This window comes from Nomascus leucogenys, chromosome 1a (genome assembly GCF_006542625.1).
Source record: "Nomascus leucogenys isolate Asia chromosome 1a, Asia_NLE_v1, whole genome shotgun sequence".
NCBI classification, from domain to species: Eukaryota; Metazoa; Chordata; class Mammalia; order Primates; family Hylobatidae; genus Nomascus; species Nomascus leucogenys.
Window position 1 is genome coordinate 23,896,380 of NC_044381.1, and position 26,660 is coordinate 23,923,039.

The window sequence follows — 26,660 nt, forward strand, 5'->3', positions numbered from 1 at the left end:
TACAAAGATGGAAAGACAATAATGATGCTGCATAATAATTTATCAATAAATGTGGGGATAAGATACAGAGGCAGTACAAAATAAGCATATAGACAATAACTTTTTTTTTTTTTTTTTTTGAGATGGAGTCTCATTCTGTTGCCCAGGCTGGAGTGCAGTAGTGAGATCTTGGCTCACTTGCAACCTCTGCCTCTCGGGTTCAAGTTATTCTCCTGCCTCAGCCTCCTGAGTAGCTGGGATTATAGGCACACACCACCACACCCAGCTAATTTTTGTATTTTTAGTAGAGACAGGATTTCGCCATGTTGGCCAGGCTGGTCTTGAACTCCTGACCTCAGGTGATCTGCCCGCCTTGGCATCCCAAAGTGCTGGAATTACAGGCGTGACTAATCTTCGTGACTCAGGAGGGATTTGCCAAGGTATTTGTGTATGACTCTTGAGTCTTTTCACTTAACTTCTCTCCAGAGCTCTCATTTGTTTTCTTCCGAACCTTGTCTCCCTCCCTCCTTCCAGAAACTGTCAGTTCTAAAGCCTGGGTTTTAGTTTTTCTTTTTCATCCCCTAAGTCTCAGATTCAACATTAAAAAAATAAATGATTTAGCCAGCCAACATATACAAAGGATTCCAGGTTTGCTTTTTCATTGCCTCCTTTTCTATCTTTAACACTATTGGTTCCCATCTCTTTTTTTCCCTAGCCAGACCCAAATGAAATGCCATACAGTTTGCATATATGCAAACAGAAATACTTACATTTGGTTAAAATGTACATGGAAACTGCTTTATACTAGAAGTTTGTAAGTGTGTAACTGAGTGTGTAAAGAAATGTTATATTTTAAAATACATTTTATATATGTGTTTTAACATCATAACCACTTACCCTGAGAGGGCTGTCTCCCTTTATCCAAGACACTGATGGTTTGGGATTACCCATTGTAGTACATGGTAGGACTGCTTTTAATCCCTCTATTATTTTCACATTTATGGGAGGACGAGTTATTTTAGGTTCTAAAAAGAAATGAAAATTCAAAATAAATAAGGCAATATGGCTTTGTTAAACCTAGAGTTTCTAACTTTCAATTTAATTCTAAATATCTGTTTTAAGAATCATTTGAGGCATGTTACATTACAAAATTCACCAAATGCAAAGAGAGTTTTCTTCAGTAGATCTCAAACAGAAATCAGTTTAGAAACACTTGGTTGTCTCTGCTTTATTAGAATCTTACTAGCAAAACACAAATTTATGAAAAATATTAACAGTGTGAAGTTATCATAGCATTTGTCATTTTAAAAGATAGTTAATAAAAGCTGATTAACATAGGCTGTCACCATAGCAATTCAACATTATTTAATTCATACTGATAGACATAAAACATTTGAAAAGAAAATTTTGATATAACTATATTCTTACATAGTTATAAATTATGACCTATTTTCCCTTTAGCTTCCGTCTTAATTTGACTATTAAATTTGATGATTATTAATTAAATACATTCATTCTCTAGACAGTAAACTAGATATTATTATATTAACAATCAAAAGAAATTCTGTCATACAATTTGGGGGGACTCAATTCTGTAAAGCAAACATGTAATTTACTGTTCAAACACTTTTAATCTTTCAGAAGAAATAGTTTATGCCAGTTAATGTTTATTCTCAAATATGAAACTTTCAAAGAAAGTTATTAAATCTAATATACAAAAGAATTGATAAGTTCAGGATGCCAGTTATTTTAGTACTATTCATAAAATAGTTAAAACTACATTTATGTCCTTTTATGTTACAGATACAGAGGGGGACTTGGCAAGAGAGACTACTGAGCAATGGATACGTTTTATTTCTTGCAGGACATGTGCCGTAACCAATTTGTTATTTTGACAAAGGAAAGCATGAAATAAGGACTTTGTTTTCTTCTACTTCAATGTGAGGGAGAGTAGTGGGGGCTTTGGTGTTGTTGGTAGTAAGAGATATTTGCAAAGCCTTCATGACCTGTTGGTTTGTTTTTTTTTTCTTTTCTTTTCTTTTCTTTTTGAGACGGAGTCTCGCTCTGTCGCCCAGGCTGGAGTGCAGTGGCGCGATCTCGGCCCCCCGCAAGCTCCGCCTCCTGGGTTCATGCCATTGTCCTGCCTCAGCTTCCCGAGTAGCTGGAACTACAGGCGCCCACCACCACACCCGGCTAATTTTTTTTTTTTTTTTTTGTATTTTTAGTGGAGACGGAGTTTCACCCTGTTGTCAGGATGATCTTGATCTCCTGACCTCGTGATCCGCCCACCTTGGCCTCCCAAAGTGCTGGGATTACAGGCGTGAGACTTGTTGGTTTTTAATCTAAGCATTCACTGCCATTTAGAGTTCCTGTGGCCCTGTGTTATAGCAAAAATACAAGAAAGGCTTTAAAATATAGGAAAATAACAACTTTATTACTTTGCCTGCTATCTATAGTATACAACTCTCCTTCTAATAAACTGTAAATACCTACATTTAAATACAGTACTGGCCAGGTTCCTCAATTGTGAGTTGTATTGTCATACAGTTGCTGGGAAAAACTTAGCTGCACACTTGATATTCCTATGACAGTCAAATAAAGTGTTATCTATGCCTTCCATAGGTTCCACGAACAAGATCTCTATGGTAAAGCTGAGGCACAGATAATGTCTTAGGTAAAGACCTTTGCTTAAAGCAAAAAACACCTGTCTTCTCAGTGACATGATGTCTTGGTCATCTGTTAGGTGAGGGGTGAGGAATTCCCTTTTGGGAAATTGAATATAAAGTCAACTAGGAATGACTAGAGTATTGATGCATAGCCATGGATCCCTACTGTAAGGGAACATTATTCAGGGTGGAGTCATAAGTACTGACAATCAGAACTGGTCACCTTAAAGCAGGATGCTGGAAGTATCCTGCTGTGCCAGCATTGAGACTTTAGCTGATGGACCATTAGGAATTTAGGGGAGGGAGCTCTTGGGGGAGGGCTTAAGAGAGCTGGAGTAGTGATAGGGGTTGGGGGATCTTGGGAGCCTTATGAAACAGATCTTTCCAAGAAGTATGGAATCATTCCAAAATTTTAGCAATTGGAATGGCCACACCGGTATATATCCACATGAATGGATGAGATCTCCAAAGGAGAGGTTGGAAAAAAGAAAACAAGAAAAGGGGATTTAGTATAGAACCCAAATCAAGAACATCTGGGCCAGAGAGAATATGAAAAATATTCAAAAGAAAGGTAGTGTCACAAAGTAAGGAAATACTTGAAAGTGTTTCATCCTCAGAATGAAGTCTTCATTATTTAGCAAATGAGAGCATTCCAACTTCCTTATTTTATTGCTTACTGCTCTGCATACTGAAGGGAAGCCTGCGTATAGGCAGATCCCCACCTACTTACTCACAGTAAGTACCAAATCAGTATTCCATAAAGTCCTGCTATTCCCACCAGCTTTTTATCCTAATTAACTGAACACTCCATGTATATTTATGGCCAAAAAATAAAAGATCAATTTGAGAAAAATTATAAACATAAAAGGATGGAACCCAAACAAAATCAATTTTTTTTTTCTGAAGGAAATAAAAGTAATGCAGGGAAAAAAAGAAAATGTCTTTTTAAAAGATGCACTAGTGATATCCTTAGAAGCTTAAGTGAATATTGTATCATACAAGTGAGTTTGTTATGACAACAGAGACATCAAGGAAATTCTTAGAAATTAAAAATACAGTTTTTAAGACCAAAACACTCAGAATGACAGAATAGTCATACTGGAGACCACATTCATAATGTGAAGGAAAAGTAAAAAGAATCTTCAAGAGAGTAGAATATCAAGACATGCAGAAAATATGAGGATAAAAATTTGAAGTCATAGAGAAAGAAAAAAGAAAACAAATAGAGAAAATGTGCCTGATTTTCAAAAAAGCTTTGGTCTTTAGATCAAAAAGGCCCACCTAGGCTGGGTGCAGTGGCTCACTCCCATAATCTCAATACTTTGGAAGGCCAAGGTGGGAGGATCATTTGAGCACAGGAGTTCAAGACCAGCCTGTGCAACATAGTGAGAACTTATCTCTACCAAAAAAAAGTAAATAAATAAAATTAGCCTGGTGTGGTGGCTCATGCCTGTAGTCCTAGCTACTTGGGAGGCTGAAGCAGGGGGATTGCTTTAGCCCAAGCAGTCAAGGCTGCAGTGAGCCATGATCACACCACTGCACTACAGCCTGAGTTACAGAGTGAGATCTTGTCTCAAACAAAACAAAACAAAACAAAAACCAACCAAACAAACAAACAAAAAAACAAGGCCCACCTAAAACTGAGTAGCAATAATTCTTAAAAATACACCTAATATATTCTTGTCGATTTGTGAAATTTATGAACTCTAGAAAAAAAAGAAAAATCCTAAACTTTTTGAGAGAGCCATCAGATTTACTTGAAAGAAATAAGAAAAAGACTTCTCATCTGCAACAGAGGATATCTACTAAAACTAAAGAAAAGGGCTTTTAAAACTCTGATTCTGCATGCAGCAAAATTATTATCCAACAATGTAAGCAAAATGAAGACTTCCAACCAAGCAAAAATTCAGGAAATATTTTACATCTTTACACTCTGAAAAAAGTACCTAATGATTTCCTCCAGCAAAATAACAAAAGATAAGAAATAATGATGAAAGACAACAACACCAAAACTAAAAATAAATGTCCCAAGTAGACCTAAATTCCTCTAATTTGTGTGGTGCCAGTATGTATGGTTATAAGCACGTCAGAGAAGAGAACATGAAGGTTACATCATTGTAAGACTGACAGTTTGCAAGTAGCAGATGTTTACAGGACAGGAGGCCATGAGATTTAAAGATGCTGGTAAGGTAGTGTTTGATGATACATCACCAGGTAGAAGAAAGAACTAAGTACGGAAGGAAATAAAAGCCCCATTGGGGAATCAAAATGGAAAGGAGAACAGAGACGAATCAAGGTAAGAGAATATGATGATGTTGATGATGTTGATGTTGTACAGCAACAGTAGGAGAATGAGAGAGACTGAGACACTGTTTTTAGCTGAGAAGGAGACAATGGAAGTTTGTGCCCACAAACTCTACTTGGAGGCAAGTCATGCATATGGGAAACTGTTTTGCTCATCTGACAAAGCTGTACCACAAAATGTCCATGATGAGAGTGACATACTGGAGCTGAAGATTTTAAATGCAGACTACTTCCAGTGGGTGACAAGGCCAAGAGTGAGTCATCGATTGGGTACGCTGATAAAGAGTTAACACAAACAGGCTCATGCCTGTAATCCCAACACTTTGGGAGGCCAAAGTGGGCAGATTACTCAAGGTTAGGAGTTTGAGACTGGCCTGGCCAACTTGGCGAAACTCTGACTCTACCAAAAATACAAAAATTAGCCGGGTGTAGTGGCACATGCCTGTAATCTCAGCTACTTGGAAGGCTGAGGCAGGAGAATTGCTTGAACTCAGGAGGCAGAGGTTGCAGTGAGTCATGATCACACCACTGCACTCCAGCCTGAGTGAGACTCCACCTCAAAAAATATATATATATATTTATTTAAATATATATACTTATATTTAAATATATATTTTTATATATACTTCTATTTAAATATATATTTATATATACTTATAATTAAATATATATTTAAATATATATTTATATTCAAGTATATATTTATATATATTTGTATTCAAGTATATATATTTATATTCAAATATATATTTATTTATATTCAAGTATATATTGACATATATTTATATTCAAGTATATATTGATATATATTTATATTCAAGTATATATTTATATATTTATGTTCAAATATATAGTTATATATTTATACCCAAATATATAGTTACATATTTATACTCAAATATATAGTTATATATTTATACTTAAATATATAGTTATATATAAAATATATTTATATTTAAATATGTAGTTATACATATTTATATTTAGATATATATAGTTATATATATTTATATTTAAATATATATATATATTTATATTTATATATATTTATATTTAAATATATAAATATATATTTATATTTATATATATTTATATTTAAATATATAAATATATATTTATATATATTATATATAAATATGTATTTATATAAAAATATATATATATTTATATATAAAAATATATATACCAAAAAAAACAACAACAGAAACAACCTAAATGCTCATTAATGATAGACTGGATAAAGAAAATGTGGTACTTATACACCATGGAATACTACATAGCCATAAAATGGAATGAAATCATGTCCTTTGCAGGGACATGGATGGAGTTGGAAGCCATTATCCTCAGTAAACTAATGCAGGAACAGAAAACCAAACACTGCATGTTCTCACTTATAAGTGGGAGCTAACGATGGGAACGCATGAACACATGGGGGGAAACAGCACACACTGGGGACTGTCGGGGGTGTTGGTGTGGGGAGGGAGAACATCAAGAAGAATAGAATGGATGCTAGGCTTAATACCTAGGTGATGCGATGATCTGTGTGGTATACCACCATGGCACATGTTTACCTATGTAAAACACCTGCACATTCTGCAGATGTACCTCTGAACTGAAAATGAAAGTTAAAAAAAAAATAAAACCATCTTTCCTCATAGTAGTAGACTTACCTAAACTACTACATGTATGTGTACATAGTGATTAAAAGTATGAGCCTTAAAATTGAAAAAAAAAGACAAACATCACTGGATTTGTGGAGGTCAAGGAATTGTGAGAATTAAGTGGCTAGTGGTTCTATTTCATGGCTGTTAAAATTTCTTAGGGTGATTGCAGGAGTAGAGATGGATACAAAGATAGTAAGCCTGGAATCAAAGTTTTTAATAAATATGGGGAAGTGCCTAGAAGAGTAAATGACATGATGAATACAGTTAGAGAAACGATAGGTCAGAATGGCATAAGCCCTCATCAGAGGAAAGATTTTGTATAGGAATACAAAATGGAATGGTTTAAAAGCAACACTGAGGGCCGGGAGATTACCTATTAGTGTTTGGCAGCCTTGTAGACATTAAGTGGGGAAAATAGAACAGCTTCCACTGAAGCAGAAAATCACTCAGAAGAATATCAAATTTGAAATAAGGCAAAAGGTTAGAAGTGTCTGCAAAGAGGTTAGAAACAAAAAGGGTGTTTGGTTGTGTTTCACAGGTGTAAGGTAAAGGTTTTAGAGGAAGGTTTCCTGGTGAAAGAATTCAGGGTGGAAGAAGTCAGGAGATAAGAGAAGGTAAGAAAATGGGAAAGGATAGAGAATTGAGAGGCTTGCCTTAGGGTAGTAGTTGATGGCAGGCATAAGAGGTGTGGGATTAACTGGCCTCGGGGTTGTGCTTTGAACTTGAACTTCTGTCACTGCTGAACCACCAGGCCTGAGAAAATCTCTATTTACTAAATGTTTTAAAGTGTACCAAGTCAGGGGAGGCACAGTGGCTCACACCTGTAATCCCAGCACTTTAGGAGGCCGAGGCGGGCAGATCATCTGAGGTCAGGAGTTCAAGACCAGCCTGGCCAACATAGTGAAACCCCATATCTTCTAAAAATCGAAAAAGCACCCAGGTGTGGTGGCACACACCTGTAGTCCCAGCTATTCGGGAGCCTGAGGCAGGAGAATCACTTGAACCCAGGAGGTGGAGGTTGCTGTGAACCAAGATCGTGCCACTGCACTCCAGCCTGGGCAACAGAGGGAGACTCTGTCTCAAAAAAATATATAAAAAATAAATACAAAACTAAGTGTACCAAGTCAACTTTCAAATCAATAGACGAATCTCTTTCCCACTCACTCATCTTCACTTGCAGGGCTCCACAACTCTCCACAGCTCCTCCCACACCATTGTTGGCCGTGCAGCAGTAAATGCCATCATCACTGTCTTCCACACTCAGGATGGTGAGGAGCTGCCCATTCTCCCGGATGCTGTACCGGGTGTCAAAGAGCCTGCAGGTCACAGAGAAAAATGACAGATTAGTGCTTCATCTGTGATTTTTTTTTGCCATGATTAATTTATCAAACTGATGACTTGTTAATGAGGAAGTAGAATAAAGGTGAGAGGAAACTTGAGTGAGTTCTGAATAATAGAATAACCTTACTTGATAATATAAAGCTAACATTATATACTCGTCTTTCTTAGGGTCCAATAGTCAAAGTACCATAGTCCTTCAAAAACGCTTTCAAAGGGTGATACCTACTGATAAGACAAAATGTCAAGTTTACTTTATTCAGGAAAGCATATAAAACCAAGATATAGGTGTCTTCTCCCAATAATTTCTGGGAAGTAGCAGCTATTAATAGATTATGAACACGCATACGTATAAATACGATGAACAGAAAGGGTTAATTATTTATAGAAGTAACTAATGATTAGTTGAATATTCATTCTTCCATTAAACAATTACTTATTGTATGCTAACAAGTGCCAGGCACACTTCTAGTTACTTGGGATACATAAGGAAGGAAAACAACTTCAAACTAAAAAAAATATATGCTTTACATATATTATCTATTTAATTATATGCAAACCATTTGTTGAGAAAGGAATTACGGCAATAGAAAGAAATTGGAAGAGAAGCAGCAATATAAAAGATAGTTTCTTTTAACCAAATAAGAGTTTTTTTTATGCCAAATGTGTGTGGTGAGCAGAATAACAGTCCCACAAAGGTCCTTCTCTTATTCACCAAAATCTGTCAATATGTTACCTTATTTTGCAGATGCTAAGAATCTTAAACTGGAGTGTTCTGGACTATTCAAATGGGCCCTGTGTAATTATAAGTATCCTTAAAAGATGGAAGAGGGAGGCAGATTGATAAAGGGAGGTATGACAATGGAGGCAGAAGTCAGAGTGGTGCCACTGCTAGTGTTATAAGTGGAGGAGGGAGCCTCTAGAAGCTGGGAAAGGCAAGAAATCAGATTCTTCCCTAGAGCCTCCAGAAGGAACTCAGCCCTGCCAACACTTTGATTTTAGCCCAGAGAGATTTATTTCATACTTGTGACCTCCAGAACTATAACATAGTGAGTTTATGTTGTTTTAGGCCACTAAGTTTGTGGTAATTTGTTACAGCAAGAATAGGAAATAAATACAAATTTTGGTACCTGGAAGTGTGATGCTGCTGCAACAAATACCTAAAAATGTGGATGTGGCTTTGCAATTGAGGAATAGTTAGAACCAAAAAATATTTTGAAGAGCATGCTAGAAAAAGCCTATATTTCCTCGAAGAGACTGTTAATAGAAATATGCATGTTAATGATTCTGCTCCTGAGGAATTGGAAGGAAGAGAGTTGCATGGTAGAGAAAATCTAAATCATCTTAAAGAATACCTACATTATCGTGAACAGACTGTTGGTAGAAACATGTATGTTCAAAGCACTGCTGGTGAGGACTTGGGTGGAAATGAGGAGCATGTTACTGGGAAAGGAAGAAAAGGGGATCTTTGTTGTGTGGGACACAGAACTTAGCTGAATGATGTCCTGCAATCATGTGGAAAAAAAGCTTGTGAATGATGAACTCAGATATTTAGCTGAGGAAATTTCTAAGCAATGTGTTGAAACTGTGGCCTCATTTCTTTTTGCTGGATATAGTAAAATTCAAGAGGAAAAAGATAAGTGGATGGAAAAACTGCTAAGCAAAAAAGGAACCAGGACTTGATGATTTGGGATTATCAGCCTATCCAGATTGCACAAAATATTAGCAAACCAAAGTCAACAATACATTAGAAAGATCATCTATCATGACCAAGTGGAATTTATCCCTGGAATACAAGGATAGATCAACATATGCAAACCAATCAATGTGATACATTATATCAACAGATGAAAGGTAAAAACCATATGATTATTTCAGTATATGCGGAAAAAGCATTTGATAAAAATTCAGCATACCTTCATGATAAAAACCCTCAAAAAATAGATGGAAAATACCTCAAAATAATAAAAGCCATATACGACGGACCCACAGCTAGTAGTATACTGAATGAGGAAAAACTGAAAGCCTTTCCTCTAATCTGGAGTGCAACAAGGATGCCCACTGTCACCACTGTTATTCAACACAGTCCTGGAAGTCCTACCTAGAGCAATCAGACAAGAGAAAGATATAAAGGACCATCCAAATTGGAAGGGAAGAATTATCTATGTTTGCAGATGATATGCTCTTATATTTGGAAAAACTTAAAGACTCCACAGAAAACTATTAGAACTGATAAATTCAGCAAAGTGGAATAAAAAATAATATTCAACAAAATAAACATACAAAATAAACAAAATACAAAATAAAATAAACATATGAAAATCAGTAACATCTGTATATGCCAACAATGAACAATATGAAAAATAAATTTTAAAATAATCCTATTTACAGTAGCCACACATAAAATTAAATAGCTAGGAATTAAAGAAGTGAAAGATCTCTATAATGAAAACTATAAGAAACCAATGAAAGAAATTCACGAGGACACCAAAAAATGGGAAAATATTCCATATTAATGGATTGGAAGAATCAATATTGTTAAAATGTCCATACTACCGAGAGCAATCTACAGATTCCATGCAATTCCTATCAAAATACCAATGACATTCTTCACAGCAATAGAAAAAAAAAAACCTAAAATTTATGTGGAACCATGAAAGGCCCAGAATAGCCAAACCTATCTTAAGCAAAAATTAAAAAACTGGAGGAATCACATTGCCTTACTTCAAATCATACTACAGAGCTAGAGTAACCAAAACAGCATGGTACTTGCATCAAAAGAGACACATAGACCAATGGGACAAAACAGAGAACCCAGAAAGAGATCCACACACATACAGTGAACTCATTTTCGACAAAGTTACCAAGAATATACACTGGGAAAAAGACAGTCTCTTCAGTAAACGATGTGTGGAAAACTGGATATCCACATACAGAAGAATGAAATTAGACCCCATCCCTCTCCATATACAAAAATCAAATCAAAATGGATTAAAGACTTAAATCTAAGACTTCAAACTATGAAACTACTACAAGAATACATTGGGGAAAATCTCCAGGACATTGGTCTGGGCAAAAATTTCTTGAGCAATACCCACAAGCACAGGCAACCAAAACAAAAATGGACAAAGGGGATCACGTCAAGTTAAAAGGCTTCTGCACAGCAAAGGATACAATAAACAAAGTGAAGAGACAACCCATAGAATGGGAGAAAATATTTGCAAACTACCCATCTGACAAAGGATTAGTAACCAGAATACCTATAGAACTCAAACAACTTTACAGTAAAAAATCTATTAATCCAATCAAAAATAGGCAAAAGATTTGAAGAATTTCTCAAAAAAGACATGCAAATGGCAAGCAGGCATATGAAAAAGTGCTCGACATCATTGATCATCAGAGAAATGCAAATAAAAACTGTAATGAGATATCATCTCACCTCAGTGAAAATGGCTTATATCCAAAAGACAGGCAATAACAAATGCTGGCAAGGATGTGCATATAAGGGAACCCTTGTACACTGTTGATGTGGGAATGTAAATTAGTACAACCACTATGGAGAATAGTTTGAAGTTTCCTCAAAAAACTAAAAATTGAGCTACTATATGATCCATCAATCCCACTGCTGGATATATAAGCAAAAGAAAGGAAATCAGTGTATCAAAGAGATATCTGCAGTCCTATGTTTGTTGAAGCACTGTTTATAGTAACTAAGATTTGGAAGCAACCTACATGTTCATTAACAGATGAATGGATAAAGAAAATGTGGTACATATACACAATGGAGTATTATTCAGCCATAAAAATAATGAGATTCAATCATTTGCAAAGACATGGATGGAACTGGAGATCATTATGTTAAGTGAAATTAGCCAGGCACAGAAAGACAAACATTGCATGTTCTCACTTACTTGTGGGATCTAAACATCAAAACAATTGAACTCATGGACATGGAGAGTAAAAGGTTGGTTACCAGAGGCTGGAAAGGGTAGTACAGGGATGGGGGTGGGGGAGTAGGGGATGTTTAGTGGGTACAAAAAAAAATAGAAAGAATGAAAAAGTCCTACTATTTGATAAGACAACAGAGTGACTATAGTCAACAATAACTTAGTTATACATTTTAAAATAACTTAAACTGTGTAATTGGATTGTTTGTAATTCAAATGATAAATGCTTGAGGGGATGGATACCCCATTCTCCATGAGGTACTTATTTTACATTGCATGCCTGTATCGAAACATCTCATCTACTTCATAAATATGTACATATAAATACACATACTATATACCCACAAAAATTTTAAAAAATTAAAATGTGGAATACTTACTTAATGAGAATTTTATTTCTAGTCCAGGAAATCTCAGGCTGGGGGTAGGATTCCACTGCACACATGAAAGTAGCCACTTCTTCAACTAAGGCATCCACTGTTTCAAGAGGAGTGGTGATGACAGGAGCTGAGAGGAAAGGAGAAATCAAAAGAGAACATTCTAGAATTTTGTTTACTAACCCTTCCTTAAGCAGTCAGAAGCCATTACATACCTGAATGAGAACTCTGTTTCCCCAGAGTAGAAATTTGCCAAAAGAAAGGAAGAGCTTATGTAAAGAATGTTGTTTCTACCTCCAAACTAGGCATTTGAAAATCAAAAGCGAAGTCTCTCAGGAGAGCAGGGCTTAGAATTTATGATATATGAGGAGAGGCAGATCCAAGTTTTATGGGGCCCAAGTTTGTGCAATTTGAGTGTGCTTTTTAAAGAAAAAATATAAAATTATGAATACAAAATTTCTGTGGCCACCCCAATATCATCAGCGTAAAGGGAAGTGAGTCTGAAGGGAAGTCAGGGTGGAAGAGGATAAAAATTTAAAAAATTGTTTTTTAAGAACAATTTTCCCATAATTTTATAAAAATAGACACTCATAAAAGCACATTGCCAAAGCTTACTGAGGGTCTTAGGCCTCCTGCAAATGAGAGAATCTGAAGTTTAAGCTTCATCAGATTTATAGAGAATTCACTTTGGCATATAACTAGAGAATGAAGAGACACCACTTTGTGAATTGTACACTTTGATGGGTAAAGCGCATGGTATGTGAATTATATCTCAAAGCTGTTTTGTTCTATTTCATTTTTTTTAAGACAACGGGAGGAAAGGCTACAGACATGGTCCTTTCTTTTTTCTCACTCCTCTGTGAAATGAGGGCTACCTGCATTTATACAGTAAATTATATGGTCGCTTCAGTTAAAGGCCAAGGTATAAATCAAAGCCAAATAAGTAGTATGATTGATGTTTAGAGGTGAAATAGTCAGTGACAGACTTATAGAGCATCTAGAACAGACTGGCACATTGTTTGGCCATAAAAGATACATCCACTTTCTGAATAAACCTTATTATTTTTGGTAAAGTCAAAGGCAAGCTCATCTGCTGAGAGTGAGAAAAAATGGTGAGTGGGAGTGTTTTACTTGCCCCATATCTCCCTTGCTCATGTCATTTTATCTTTTAGGATTCAGTTTAAGCATCCATCTCCTTCCACTTTCCCTGACATGCTAGGCAGTTCCAAATGCCCTTTCCCTTAACCTTATGTTATCCTGTAAATGTCATTCTTATAATGTCACTTGTCACACAGATACTATTAAAATGATCTGTTTACGTCTTTGTCCCACACTCAATTATTAAAACCTTGAGCTTTAGGTCAGGGATCATGTTTTAGACATCTTTTAATTCCCAGGGTGAGCACAGTGACTGATGTACTGTTTAAATGAACAAAACTATTTATAAGGCCTTCACAAAAGGAGTAAATAAAAAAGTTGAAAGATAGTAGTTGAAATAAGAAAGCAGAATTTTTATGTAAAATGACATCTTATACACAGTCATCAGGGCCACGTTCTTCCCAGCTTTTCAACAGAATAATCATTATAATATACAGAACATAGTACAAAGAAATACAGACATGGACACTATTAAAGTCTGTTAGGAGATATAAAGTATAGAGTGACAGGCACTAATACACCTCTGATAGAAGTTTGAGAAACATAAAAGAGGGGAGCAGCCCAGAAGCAATATATAAAGAGATAAATAGCTGATAATTTTTCAAAACTGAAAAAGAAACCCAGAAATATTAAGTTGAAAGTACCCACCAAATGACAAGACAGATTTAAAAAAGAAATACAGCTGGGCATGGTGGCTCACACCTGTCATCCCAGCACTTTGGGAGGCCGAGGAGGGCAGATCACTTGAGCTCAGGAGTTCAAGACCATCCGGGCCAACATGGTAAAACCCTGTCTCACTAAAAATACAAAAAATTTAGCTGGACATGGTGGCGCATACCTGTAGTCCCAGCTGTGTGGGAGGCTGAGGTATGAGAATCGCTTGAACCCAGGAGGTGGAGGCTGCAGTGAGCTGAGATCGCACCACTGCACTCCAACCTGAGTGATAGAGGGAGACTCTGTCTCAGAAAAAAATAAAAGAAATTCATACTTGGACACATTGAATTAAAACTGTAAAAATTAAAGATAAATAAAATCGTACTCTACCAGAAAGAAAAAGATTAATTCCTAAATAGGAATGCCAATTTTGGGTAACCTGAGATTATTCAGCAACAACAATTGATACCAAAAGGCAATATGCTAATACCTTTACATGACTGAGTAAAAATAACTGTTAGCTTAGAATTATACAGCTAGCTTAGGTAATAATTTTAAAGTCAGAACACTTATAAACAAATATTGAAAGTGTTTACCACTCACAGATTTTCTCTGAAATAGTTACTAGAGTAAATAAACTCAGTAAGGAATAATTTATACCAGAAAGAAAGGGGTGAGTTATAAAAAACAATAGCATAAATGGTGGTGAAATATCATTGCAATTTTAACATACTATGGAATATTAAAAAAAATCACGAATTTTTGTGTTTAAAAAAGAGTGGAATTAAATTCTAGACAATTATAAGATCAAAGTTCAGGGAAGAAATTTAAAATGCTAAAGTAGTTTAAAAATGCTAAGCTCTTCACCATAAACAACAAGAGGACAGAAATATTGAATAACTTCAAACAAAGAAAAATCTATGGTTAAATGATTATGTTAAAACTTTATTAATGGTTACCGCTAAAAAATAGATAAAATGCAAAACTTCCAAAACAACAGGAGAAAAAAAGAGGTACCAGAAAGGCTTTATCAGTCAAAAACAAAAGCAAAAACAAACGAGAAGAAGAGGAGGAATAAATAAGCCAAGAAAAAGCATGGTTAAGAGAAGACATAAAATAATATGGAAGAAACAAGTCCAAATATACCAGAAATCACAGTAAGTGCTCATGGTATAAGCTGACCTATGAAATGACAGATGCTATCAAACACAAAAGAGACACCTAAATAAAATAAAACAGAAATGTTAAAAATAAAGGGGAGGGAAAATATGTATGAAGCAAACAATATCCCAAAGAAAGTGACATAGCAATAGCAATATAAGAAAAATGTAATATAAGGGCATATGCATTTATAAGAAAAAAGAAACATTACTTAATGATAAAAGGAACAAGCCATAAAAAGATACGACAATCACGAAACTTAATTATTTAAAAATATGGACTCAAACCCAAAAGTAAAATTATTACAAGAGTACATGGAGAAATGTTTTAGCATAATGTAAGCCTTTAAGAGATCTCCTTCAGACACTAATAAATCAAACACAACTACAGTAAAGATATAGAAGATATAAACGTCGAAATTAACACTACATATAATGTACATTTATAAAACAATGAAACAATTAGAGAATACATTTTGTAAATGATGCATAGATGAAACATTCAAACATAAAGAAAATACACCAAGCTACATAGGAGATTTTAACCCAGCTCAAAGAATTGATTTTATATAGTCTGTATTTTCTAACCATAATAAAATCTGTAAGAAATAGGCAATAAAAAGATATTAAAAAAACAACAACAACAACAAAAAATCCCCATCCTGTTTATAGATCAAAAGACAAAAATATATATGTAGTAAAGCAGAATAACAGAATTAGTAAAATTAATTAAACAGATATGCACATCAACTCTAATCCCTGATAGATGACACATATTTTCAAATGCCCATGAAAACTAAAGCTTAAATAAATTTTAAAAACATAGATTATATGTCACATTCTTGGACCACAATTCAACAGAGCTAAACAGTAATGAATATTTAAAAACTAAAATCCAAAGAATTAAGAATTTTAAAAACAAAATTGTTTGCATGTAGTAAAGGGTGTGGTAAAATCATCAACAATATTCACAGAAGAAAAAGATTAGATTATCAAAGAACACTTCTGAAAAAAATATAATGCCCCAAAGTTTTTCAGGTAAGTTTTAAAAAACTTTTAAGAAAGAATTAAGTCTCAAGTTACATAAAGGCTACAAGGAGCCAGGTGCAGTGGCTCATACCTGTAATCTCAACACTTTGGGAGGCTGAGGCAGGATGATCCATTGAGCCCAGGAGGATCCACTGAAGGACCCAGGTGTTTGAGACCAGACTGGGCAACATGGCAAGACTGCATCTCTACAAAAAATACAAAAAAAAAAAAATTAGCCGGGTACAGGTGGCACACATCTGTAGTCCCAGCTACTTGGGAGCCTGAGGTAGGAGGATCACTTGAGCCCAGGAGGCCAAGGCCGCAGTGAGCTGTGATTGCACCACTGCACTCCAGCCTGGGTGACACAGAAAGACCCTGTCTCAAAAACAAACAAAAGCTATAGGGAATATAAAATATAGAAAGCTTCTCAAATCAATCTTTGGAATAAAACAGTGCTAATGTAAGTCAAGCAGGATGTAAAGCGCCAAGGTAAAATTTTAAAAAGCAAATTTAATCATAAATTTCAAAATTATTACTATGCATTTAGGTAGAAAAAAATCCTTGCAAAAATATAAGGATAATTTAATAGAAAAGTCATTTAAACAGGATTTACTATAGTCATAGTTTAAAAGATACCTGTCACAGTCAAAAAGGCAGTAACAGAGTTAACTATCCATTCCCTACTTGAAAACCATTAGTAGAGTAGGAATATAATAGTATTTCTTTAACATGATAAATAATGTTTCTCAACCACCGAACTTGATAAAACTAGGAATAAAAAAAAAAACTACACAATACATTCACACACATTCACAGGCTGATTCAAATTTGGCTTGGTGCAGTGGAGAGAAGAGTGTCCCAGGCAGAGGAAACAGTACCCGTGAAAGCCTGAAGACGGAGGGAGGTTGGTGACCTAAGCCAATTAGAAGAAAACACAAACATTTATAAAAGATGGGTGGAAGAATGAAGAAGTTAGAAAAGAGACTGAGAGGAAGAAATCAGAGTTGTAAGCAAAGCCAGTGGAGGCTATTGGCAGAGCCCAAGAGTAGCACACGTTTCACAAAAGAGGGAGAATCAAATGCTGCCAAGATGTTAAGTTAAATAAGGACCTAAAAGTGCCCACTGAGTTTCCTGATGAGGAGGTCATGTTGATTTTGGTGCTTGCAGATTTGGTGGAAGCCAGACTGCAGCGGTGGGGGTTAGGTGGTGATAAGGAAGTGAAAACTGAGCAGAGGGAAGACATCTTTTTGCAGCAGAGTTTAACAATAGAAGGGAAGAAAGGGGGCTGCATGGTGCTGGAGGTGACTGTGGTGACAAGAGTGGGTTTAAATGCTGACTGGAAGCACCTAGTAGAAGCAAAAATGTAGGACATTGGAGAAAAACAGGAGATAATTGAGGGAAATAGGTCCCTGAGAAAGCAGATAAATGTGGGGCTCAGAGGAAGAAAGACGGGTTAACCAAGGATGGGAAGAGAAAGTCCTCTTAAAGCACAGTGAGGGAGAAGGAGGACAAGATGGATGCAGAGAGGTAGGTTTTTTCCCTTTGCTGGTAGGAAGCTGAAGAGAGAGCTTCTTATTTAAATGCTTCTCTTTCCTCAATGAAGTAACAGCCTCTGAAATTTGTAAAGATACATGCACACCTATGTTCACTGCAGCACTATTCACAATAGCAAAGACATGGAATCAACTAAGTGACCATCAATGATAGACTGGATAAAGAAAATGTGGTACATATACACCATGGAATACTATGCAGCCATAAAAAGGAATGAGATTATGTCCTTTGCAGGATCATGGATCGAGCTGGAAGCCATTACTTCAGCAAACTAATGCAGGAACAGAAAAGCAAACACTGCATGTTTTCACTTATAAGTGGGAACTGAACAATGAGAACACATGGACACAGGGAAGGGAACAACACACACTGGGGCCTGTCAGCAGGTGGGATTGGGGGAGGGAGAGCATTAGGAAAAATAGCTAATACATGCTGAGCCCAATTATTTAGGTGATGGGTGATAGGTGCAGCAAACCACCATGGCATATGTTTACCTATGTAACAAAACTGCACATCCTGCACATGTACCCCAGAACTTTAAAAAATAAAATTACATACATACACACACATATATATATGTGTGTGTATGTGTATATATACAACATATATACACATATATATACACTCACACATATATGAGAGAAAGAGACTGAAAGAATGAATAGCAAAATGCTAAGAGCATTTATCCCTTGCTATGAGCATTATGTGTAATTTTATATTTTTGTTTTTCTGTATCTTACAGGATTTTTTTAAAAAAATGAATACATATTGCTTTCATAATAGAAAAAAATTGTAGCAGATAGAATGCCAAAGAAATGTTAATTTTCAAAATGCAATGGAAGCAAACTTGTAATTCATAAAGTTTGAGAAAGTCAATCTCAATAAAAAGTTATTTTCTAAACAACAAATAAATGAAATAAGCAATTAATAGTATAATCATCTAGATATTGAGAGATAAAGAACAAAAACAATATTTTATTAAGCTTGTGGAGTGTGGTTAACAATGAGCCCAAAGGTTAATTGATGATGTTGAATGCTTTTACTGTTTAAAAAGAAAGACTAGGCCGGGCGCGGTGGCTCACGCCTGTAATCCAAGCACTTTGGGAGGCTGAGGCGGGGAGGATCATGGGTTCAAGAGATTCCTGGCCAACATGGTAAAACCCCGTCTCTACTAAAAATACAAAAATTAGCTGGGTGTGGTAGTGCAGGCCTGTAATCCCAGGTACCCGGGGAGGCTGAGGCAGGAATCACTTGAACCCAGGAGGTGGAGATTGCAGTGAGCTGAGATCGCACCACTGCACTCCAGCCTGGGTGACAGAGTGAGACTCAGTCTCAAAAAAAAAAAAAAAAAAAAAAAGACTATTGAGCAACTAGACATTAAGAGACAATGTAGTGGCCAGGCGCAGTGGCTCACGCCTGTAATCCTAGCACTTCGAGAGGCCGCGGCGGGCGGATCACAAGGTCAGGAGATTGAGACCATCCTGGCTAACACGGTGAAACCCGGTCTCTACTAAAAATACAAAAAATTAGCCGGGCGTGGAGGCGGGCACTTGTAGTACCAGCTACTTGGGAGGCTGAGGCAGGAGAATGGCGTGAACCCGGGAGGCGGAGCTTGCAGTGAGCCGAGATCACGACACTGCACTCCAGCCTGGGCGACAGTGCAAGACTCTGTCTCAAAAAAAAAAAAAAAAAAAAAGAGGCAATGTAGCACAGGACTTGAATTCACATCCCAGCTCCATCACTTACCCACTCTGCAAGTCAGTTAACCACACTTAACCTCAATGTCTCAGCTATAGATCGAGATAATATAAAGCCTCCACATAAGCTTGTCACAAGGAATAAATAAATGGAAACCATTTAAAATTGTTGTTGGTCGACATGGAGCACTGTGCAAATGTTACTTGATTCTATAATTTAGAAAAAGAAACCCAGGCTGTTCAATTGTTTTCCTCGTCTTTATTACATTCAAATTTATTATACCATTAATATTTTTTCTCAGGCTGGGTGTGGTTGGTGGCTCATGCCTGTAATCCCAGCACTTTTGAGGCCGAGGTGGGAGGATCACTTGAGCTTAGGAGTTTGAGACCAGGCTGGGCAACATAGAGAAACCACGTCTCTACAAAAAATTTAAAAATTAGCCGGCGTGGGTGCACACACTTTGTAATCCCAGCTACTTGGGAAGAAGCTGAGGTGGGAAGATCAACTGAGCCTAGGAGTTCAAGGCTTCAGTGAGCTGTGATTGCACCTCTGTACTCCAGCCTGTGTGACAGAGCAAGACTCTGTCTCCAAAATAATAATAATATCGTCATCATCATTATCACCATCATCATCATCATCATCATCTCCGGGAATCCTAAGGAAATAATCTCACATATAGGAAGGCATATAGGTGACTTTTACTGCAGAAAACAGATCAATTGTACTAAATTCTATTAATTGTAGTCAAGTGGGAGAAGATTGAGGCACACAGTTTTGTCTTCCACAGGTTTGCAAGAGCCACTTAGTAATATTTTAGGAATTTTGAGAGGTGATTGTTATATACAATCATTATTAAAAACTAAGTGTATACATTTATAATTAAATATATTAAAAACAAAGTATTAATACTTGACATTCCTAACAATTTAACTACATTTTATTATTATGTAAGTTCTCGAGGTTGTCTGTAATGTATCTGTGTGGTAGAAATAATATATGAAGGATGCTACTACACATGCTATTTCCCAACTCAGTGCTCAGTATTTGATAGTAGCTTGAGACTGGCCACAGACACAATAGAGTTTTTTACTATAGAGTGTTTATACTGCAGAAATAAACAAGAGCAACAAATCCAGGTCTTTTTTTTTTCTCAGTGAGGTGAATATTAAACATATACTAGCACACTGTTATCTAAACAGAATATTCCTTAGTCACCACACATGATGTTTTGAAGATTATTAATAATATAGAATATGCTTATGCTTTAGTGCTAGGTAAAAATAGCAGGCAGCACAATGTTATTAGCACTTTAAAAAATACGTAGAAAAAAATGGAAGAAAATATGCCAATGTGTTAATAGTCCTGGAAGTATGGATGACTTCTTCTGTCTTAAACTTTATGTATTTTGCATTTTCAAAATCAATCTTAAATACCATGTGCTACTTTTATAAGAGATAAACTTTATGCACTAGTTTTATTTTCACTCAATACACAGATGCAGAAGTGGCAGAGGTAATAGACTTACTATTAATGTTATCTTTCCAACGAGATGACACATTGGAGGTGTCACATGAACTGTTGAGATCAGTTAAGATCAAAGAAGTAAGTCTTAGAATGTCTTGGAAAATAGACATGGAGAAATATGGAACGTGTTACTAAGAACTTTACTGGCCGGGCACAGTGGCTCACGCCTGTAATCCCAGCACTGTGGGAGGCCAAAGTGGGCGGATCACGAGGTCAGATCGAGACCATACTGGCTAACACGGTGAAACCCCGTCTCTACTAAAAATTCAAAAAATTAGCTGGGCGTGGTGGCGGGCACCTGTAGTCCCAGCTACTTGGGAGGCTGAGGCAGGAGAATGGCGTGAACCCAGGAGGCAGAGGTTACAGTGAGCCGAGATCGTGCCATTGTACTCCAGCCTGGGTGACAGAGCAAGACTCTGTCTCGAAAAAAAAAAAAGAACTTTATTAAGTTAACACCTTCCCATAAGATTCAGTGACATAACAGTCTTGTGTGAAGTTTGACTCTGTTTTTACTAATATTAGCATCTAAAAGTGATTAAGAATCTGGTATGTGCCATGCATTATACTTTTTATTCATTATATTATTTAACACACGAAAAAACATAAAGGTAGATACTATTAATATTTCCACTTGCAGACCAGAAATGGAGACTAAAAATGGTTACATAACTTGTCTACATATCACAAAAATAGGAAGTGATAGAGCTGAACTAGCTGAACTTCAGGTTTAAAGTTGGTTTATACTTCCTTTCTCTAAGACATACTGCATCTTCAAGATCATACTGATTATGCACAGATGGATAAAGAGAAGATGTACATCAATATCAGTTTCTATACACAGAATGCAAAGTCCACATTGCCCATATTTCCAGTTATCCAAATCTGCTTTCCAGTTTTCATTGATGCAATCACATGGATCAGTTGTATTTAATGATATTTGTTGACTCAGCACACTGTCTCTTGTTTACTTTCATTCTACTATCCAGCTTTCATCTCAGCCAGAGCTTGTTTAAACTAGGGCACTATTTCTTCTCTCAATCCAAGGACTACATGAATAACAAATACATGAAAATGAACACAATCCTTTTCTGGACCCGAAGAAAAGCTTGACTTGGATATCAACTGCTTGATGAGAAGGACGTGACATTACCTTTCCTTTGTATTTTATGGGTTCTCGCATATGGCTATTGACTTACCAACTTTTGATTGATTATTTTTTGATTGACATGACCCAATGATTGGGTACATAAAGAAACAAGGTGTATTTGCTCCTTTCTATTTTAGTAAAATTAGGGATCTGACTTGGAAAATATTCATGTTTCTCTAACATTATGAATGCAGTATTTTTTTTAGTATAACAAAACACTTTGGGGTTGGTTTAAACTTTTTAACCTTCTCTTCCAAGCCTTAAATCTCCTTGTTTTACTTTCTTCGTGATCCAAACTGTACCTCATGTATGCTGCCATATAACTCCAACTCCTTTACTCTCTAGTTCTTTAGCTGTACTGACCCTGGAAAGTGCCAATCCGAATTAATCCAACCATCTGTCCTCCCTACCCTATGTTCACATAGCACTGCTGGGTATAGTGCAGCAAATGTTAAGGTCAGGGGCACTATAAAGAAAGCTGCAGTTACTAGTCCCAGCTGGGTCCTCAGCATGGCCCATGCGATCCTCTCATCTTCTTGAATAGAGCCACTCCTTTCAGGCCCCCTTTCCACCCCTCACTTGTTACTCTCCTTCAACGACATCAGGTTTTATTTCACTGAGAAGCTGCCTACTTCATTTACCTTTGGAAATAAGATAGAGTTTAAAGAGATCTTGAAATTTCTGCTCCTTCCTTCTTTTCTTTAAGGTCAATAATATTTGAAGCAACTCTGTTTACTCAAACATGCAATGAGTAACTCTTTCAATGCACGTCAATATAAAATATTCATCCAGGACTGCGTGTCCTGGATTTCAATGACAGCTGTGTCAGTCCTGACTTTGTCATACGTCGAATCTGTGAATCCTATCCTTATATACATACAATTTAAAAGAGGAGGTTGTTCAAATCTATCTAACGATCAAATTGCTTATACTCAAACACTTCAAGGTATTGTAGTAAGTGGGGTATTTTGAAAGTGAGACTTTTGACAGTTCTTTGTGCATATTAAGCAAATCCAGAGCTGCTTACATGAACTCTTATACTTCTGCAGAATCTAACATCATACCATACATTTAATACTCCCTGATAAAACATTAAATGTTATTGATGTATGTAGTTAAGCCAATTATCCAGTGAAACATTGGCTACTTTCATAAACGACAGTTTGTAAAATTCTGTTACTTGGGTTATGGCACTGAATTCATCGTTGAAAATATCACTGGTTGAAATGATTCAGAAAGACAATGATTCTTGCCCTTTGGGCGTTAGGAGTCTCAATTAAGCTAAAATGAAAACTATGAGCAATTAATTCTACAAAGTTGGATATTAATTTTTATCAAAAAATGATGTGCAGAAAGTCAGAAAATAATCCCCTGAATACTTTTGTATTATTTTAAATATGTCAATTTATTAGGTAATACGTATTGTACAATTTCCTTTATTCATTCATGATAAAGGACTTAGGGAGAAGTATATTATCTAAAAAACTCTTTTTGTTATTACCGTCTGCCAAGAATAGGGAAAGCAGTAGTTTTCTAGAAATAGTAGAAATAGTTTGGGTGGGCCATTTTTATTAGTTTCAGTAGTATAATGGCCGGCGCGGTGGCTCATGCCTGCAATCCCAGCACTTTGGGAGGCCGAGGCAGGCAGATCACGAGGTCAGGAGATGGAGACCATCTTGGCCAACATGGTGAAACCCTGTCTCTACTAAAAATATAAAAATTAGCCGAGTGTGGTGGCTTGCGCCTGTAGTCCCAGGTATTTGCGAGGCTGAGGCAGGAGAATCGCCTGAACCTGGGAGGAGGAGGTTGCAGTGAGCTGAGATCACACCACTGCACTGCAGCCTGGCGACAGAACGAGACTCTGTCTCAAATAATAATAATACTAATGATAATAATAATATTTTATTGTGGTTCTTTTCTACCAATGTATTCCTCACCCTTCAACATTTAAAATTTTAAGGACTGTGCTTTCATGATATTAGTTATTCTCAGGACTGGTGTATGTAGTAAATAAATGTTTGTTCTCCTAGACATAGTGTTTTGGCTAAGGGTGATGTTAAACTCATACTAATTTAGATTTTACAGTACAATAGACTGAGAAAAAATTGCTTTAATTTTTTTATTTTAAAACCTAATTCTAGTAGTAAATAAATTATAAGAAATGAAATTGGGTGAATGATCTGGTTAGTTTATTTAAAAGTCAGGGTGTCTGGCTTTGTTATCTCTATGCCACTATATTTCAATATTTTCAAAATACAGATAGTGTGCATTTGAATTAAGGGCTTTATTTGTAAAGTTTGGAAATGAAAATCAATTCTTTCTAGAATATAAATTAAGACTTATTCAGATAGAGAGATTTTGGGGGGTTTGTGTGTGTGTACAACAAATCCTTATTTGAATCATCAAAATCAATTGTCCTGCTCTTTATAAGACCGTATTTTAGTATTTAACCCTATCATTTTTATGTAACCACACGGTTTAGAAATATGCAAATAATACTTAAGACAACCCATACGTTCAAACATCCAGTGGCCTTACCGGACATCCGTTGTTTGATCAGGAAGTATTAAAATAATCTGAAGCCCATGTTAAGTCTTTCTGACTATTATTAGCTGTTTGAAAAGATCTAGGGTCTCTTTTATCTGTAGATGCCTTAAAGTATTCATTAGAAATTAAATGTTTAAATACGTTTGAAGATACTATTATACTCAAGTAAAATAGAAAAAGAGAAGCAACAAAATGAAACAAAAAAATCTGTGAAATCAGATTGTTTGTGAAGAAACCCGTATCTTATTTGCATGTGAACCTCGACCTTATGGCTCCAGAATTTTTAGTGAACCACAAAATCTAAAGATACGTTTTGCATCTATATACAGATACCACCTTCATTTATCTACACAATACAAACTGTTTCAGAGCTTTGATTAATATTAAGGGAAAATTATTAATTTGAACATGTCCTAAAGCAAAAAACTCTTTTTACTCTATTGTATAACATTTAATTTGAAAATTCTTTACCACAAAATCTAAAGATATGTTTCGCATCTATATACAGATACCACCTTCATTTATCTACACAATACAAACTGTTTCAGTGCTTTGATTAATATAAAGGGAAAATCATTAATTTGAACATGTCCTGAAGCAAAAATCTCTTTTTACTCTATGGTATAACATTAAATTTGAAAACTCTTGTATTGATACCACTCGTTCTGCTTTCTCGTGTCTTTTTTAAAAAAGATTTCAATGATGCCCTTAGTCACTTTGCAAATCACATACTTTCCAGTCTTCCTGATTTCAAATACGCTAGTCGCAGTTTCATAATACACTGGCCAGAAACTATATCACTGGACATTCTTGCTACTGCAACAGGTGTTTGTCAGTTTCTTAAGTTGCTTTCCTTTCCCCTGAGGTGGTGTTATTTCCGGTACATTCCAAAGGCTCTGAAAAAAACTTTTGCAGTCTCTTGCCAAGCCAAATCATGACTCCAGCTTCAAAGTTATTTAGAATCCATTGTCTTCCAGGTTTATTACACAGGCAAATTGTGTACATCTTTCTGTATTTCCAATTTTTAGCAACTAAAATATTTATTAAGAGTTTGGCAAAGCTAAAATTGAAAATAAAAGTGATTTTTATTCAGAAGCAAATGCTCTGGATGTCTGAGAGTGGGGTTGATTCTATTCCTGGCAAACCTGATGCAAAAAGGTTTTCATCATCCACTTAGACCACCCTGAAATTTGACATACGCATAAACAAAATAGACCTTGATAACTTGCAGTGTACATGCTTATGTTTTGCCCTGGAAGTCAGAGCTCTGCATGCACTATGTGGCTAAGCCTTTTATTGCAGAACTTCAGAGTAAAATATTGGTAGAGAGGAGACCATCAACCAATTGCTTATGTATATAGTTTCCTCCCTCATCATACATTTCACCCTTACTTCTTCAAGTAAAACCCAAGCCCACCATACTATAAATCAGTCGTCGTCATATCTCATACGCACACACTTTACAACCATGACAAGGCAACAAGAAGACATGATTGCTCAAACCAACCTTTTGGAAGTTTCTCAGTTCCGCTGAAGGCAACCAGAGTAAGAATATGTACCAGTGGAATGTTGACGAGCTCTCTCATGATTAATCCAGGCTCACGCGGGACAAAGTTCCTTCTGGGCAACGCAAGGAAAATGCCTCCACAGTTTACATTTTAAAGCATACTTTGTTGCAAAAGGTTCGTCTGCTAATGACTGTTTGTGTCAGCAGCTCCACAGGCTCTAAGTATAATCAGGAATTCTCAGACTTGGCTGCAATGATGGACACAGCCAGCTGGTGAGCATCCACGTAGGCCAGTAATGCAAGTGTAGGGCTGGAGGAACAAGGGCAAGAAAATCCCTTTAGAATCCCTTTTAAGACAGTGGCAGAAGGACAATACCAGATGCCTTTTGCAACCATCGCTGTATTCC

The 26,660-nt window shown here is 36.1% G+C and overlaps 1 protein-coding gene across 3 annotated transcripts in view; it reads right to left on the minus strand.

Annotated features, from left to right (window-relative positions):
• The window catches only part of MUSK (muscle associated receptor tyrosine kinase), a 133,042-nt gene extending 106,596 nt beyond the window's left edge, over window positions 1-26,446 (minus strand). For all 3 annotated transcript variants that reach the window (XM_030814805.1, XM_030814787.1, XM_030814797.1), the window contains exons 1-4: window positions 26,254-26,446; window positions 12,279-12,405; window positions 7,778-7,929; window positions 877-1,004 (exon numbers count right to left, since the gene is read on the minus strand). In XM_030814805.1, the coding sequence (XP_030670665.1) occupies window positions 877-1,004; window positions 7,778-7,929; window positions 12,279-12,405; window positions 26,254-26,332 (486 nt within the window). In that variant the 5' untranslated portion in view covers window positions 26,333-26,446. The remainder of the gene's footprint in view (window positions 1-876; window positions 1,005-7,777; window positions 7,930-12,278; window positions 12,406-26,253) is intronic.
• Window positions 26,447-26,660: the final 214 nt, after the last annotated feature.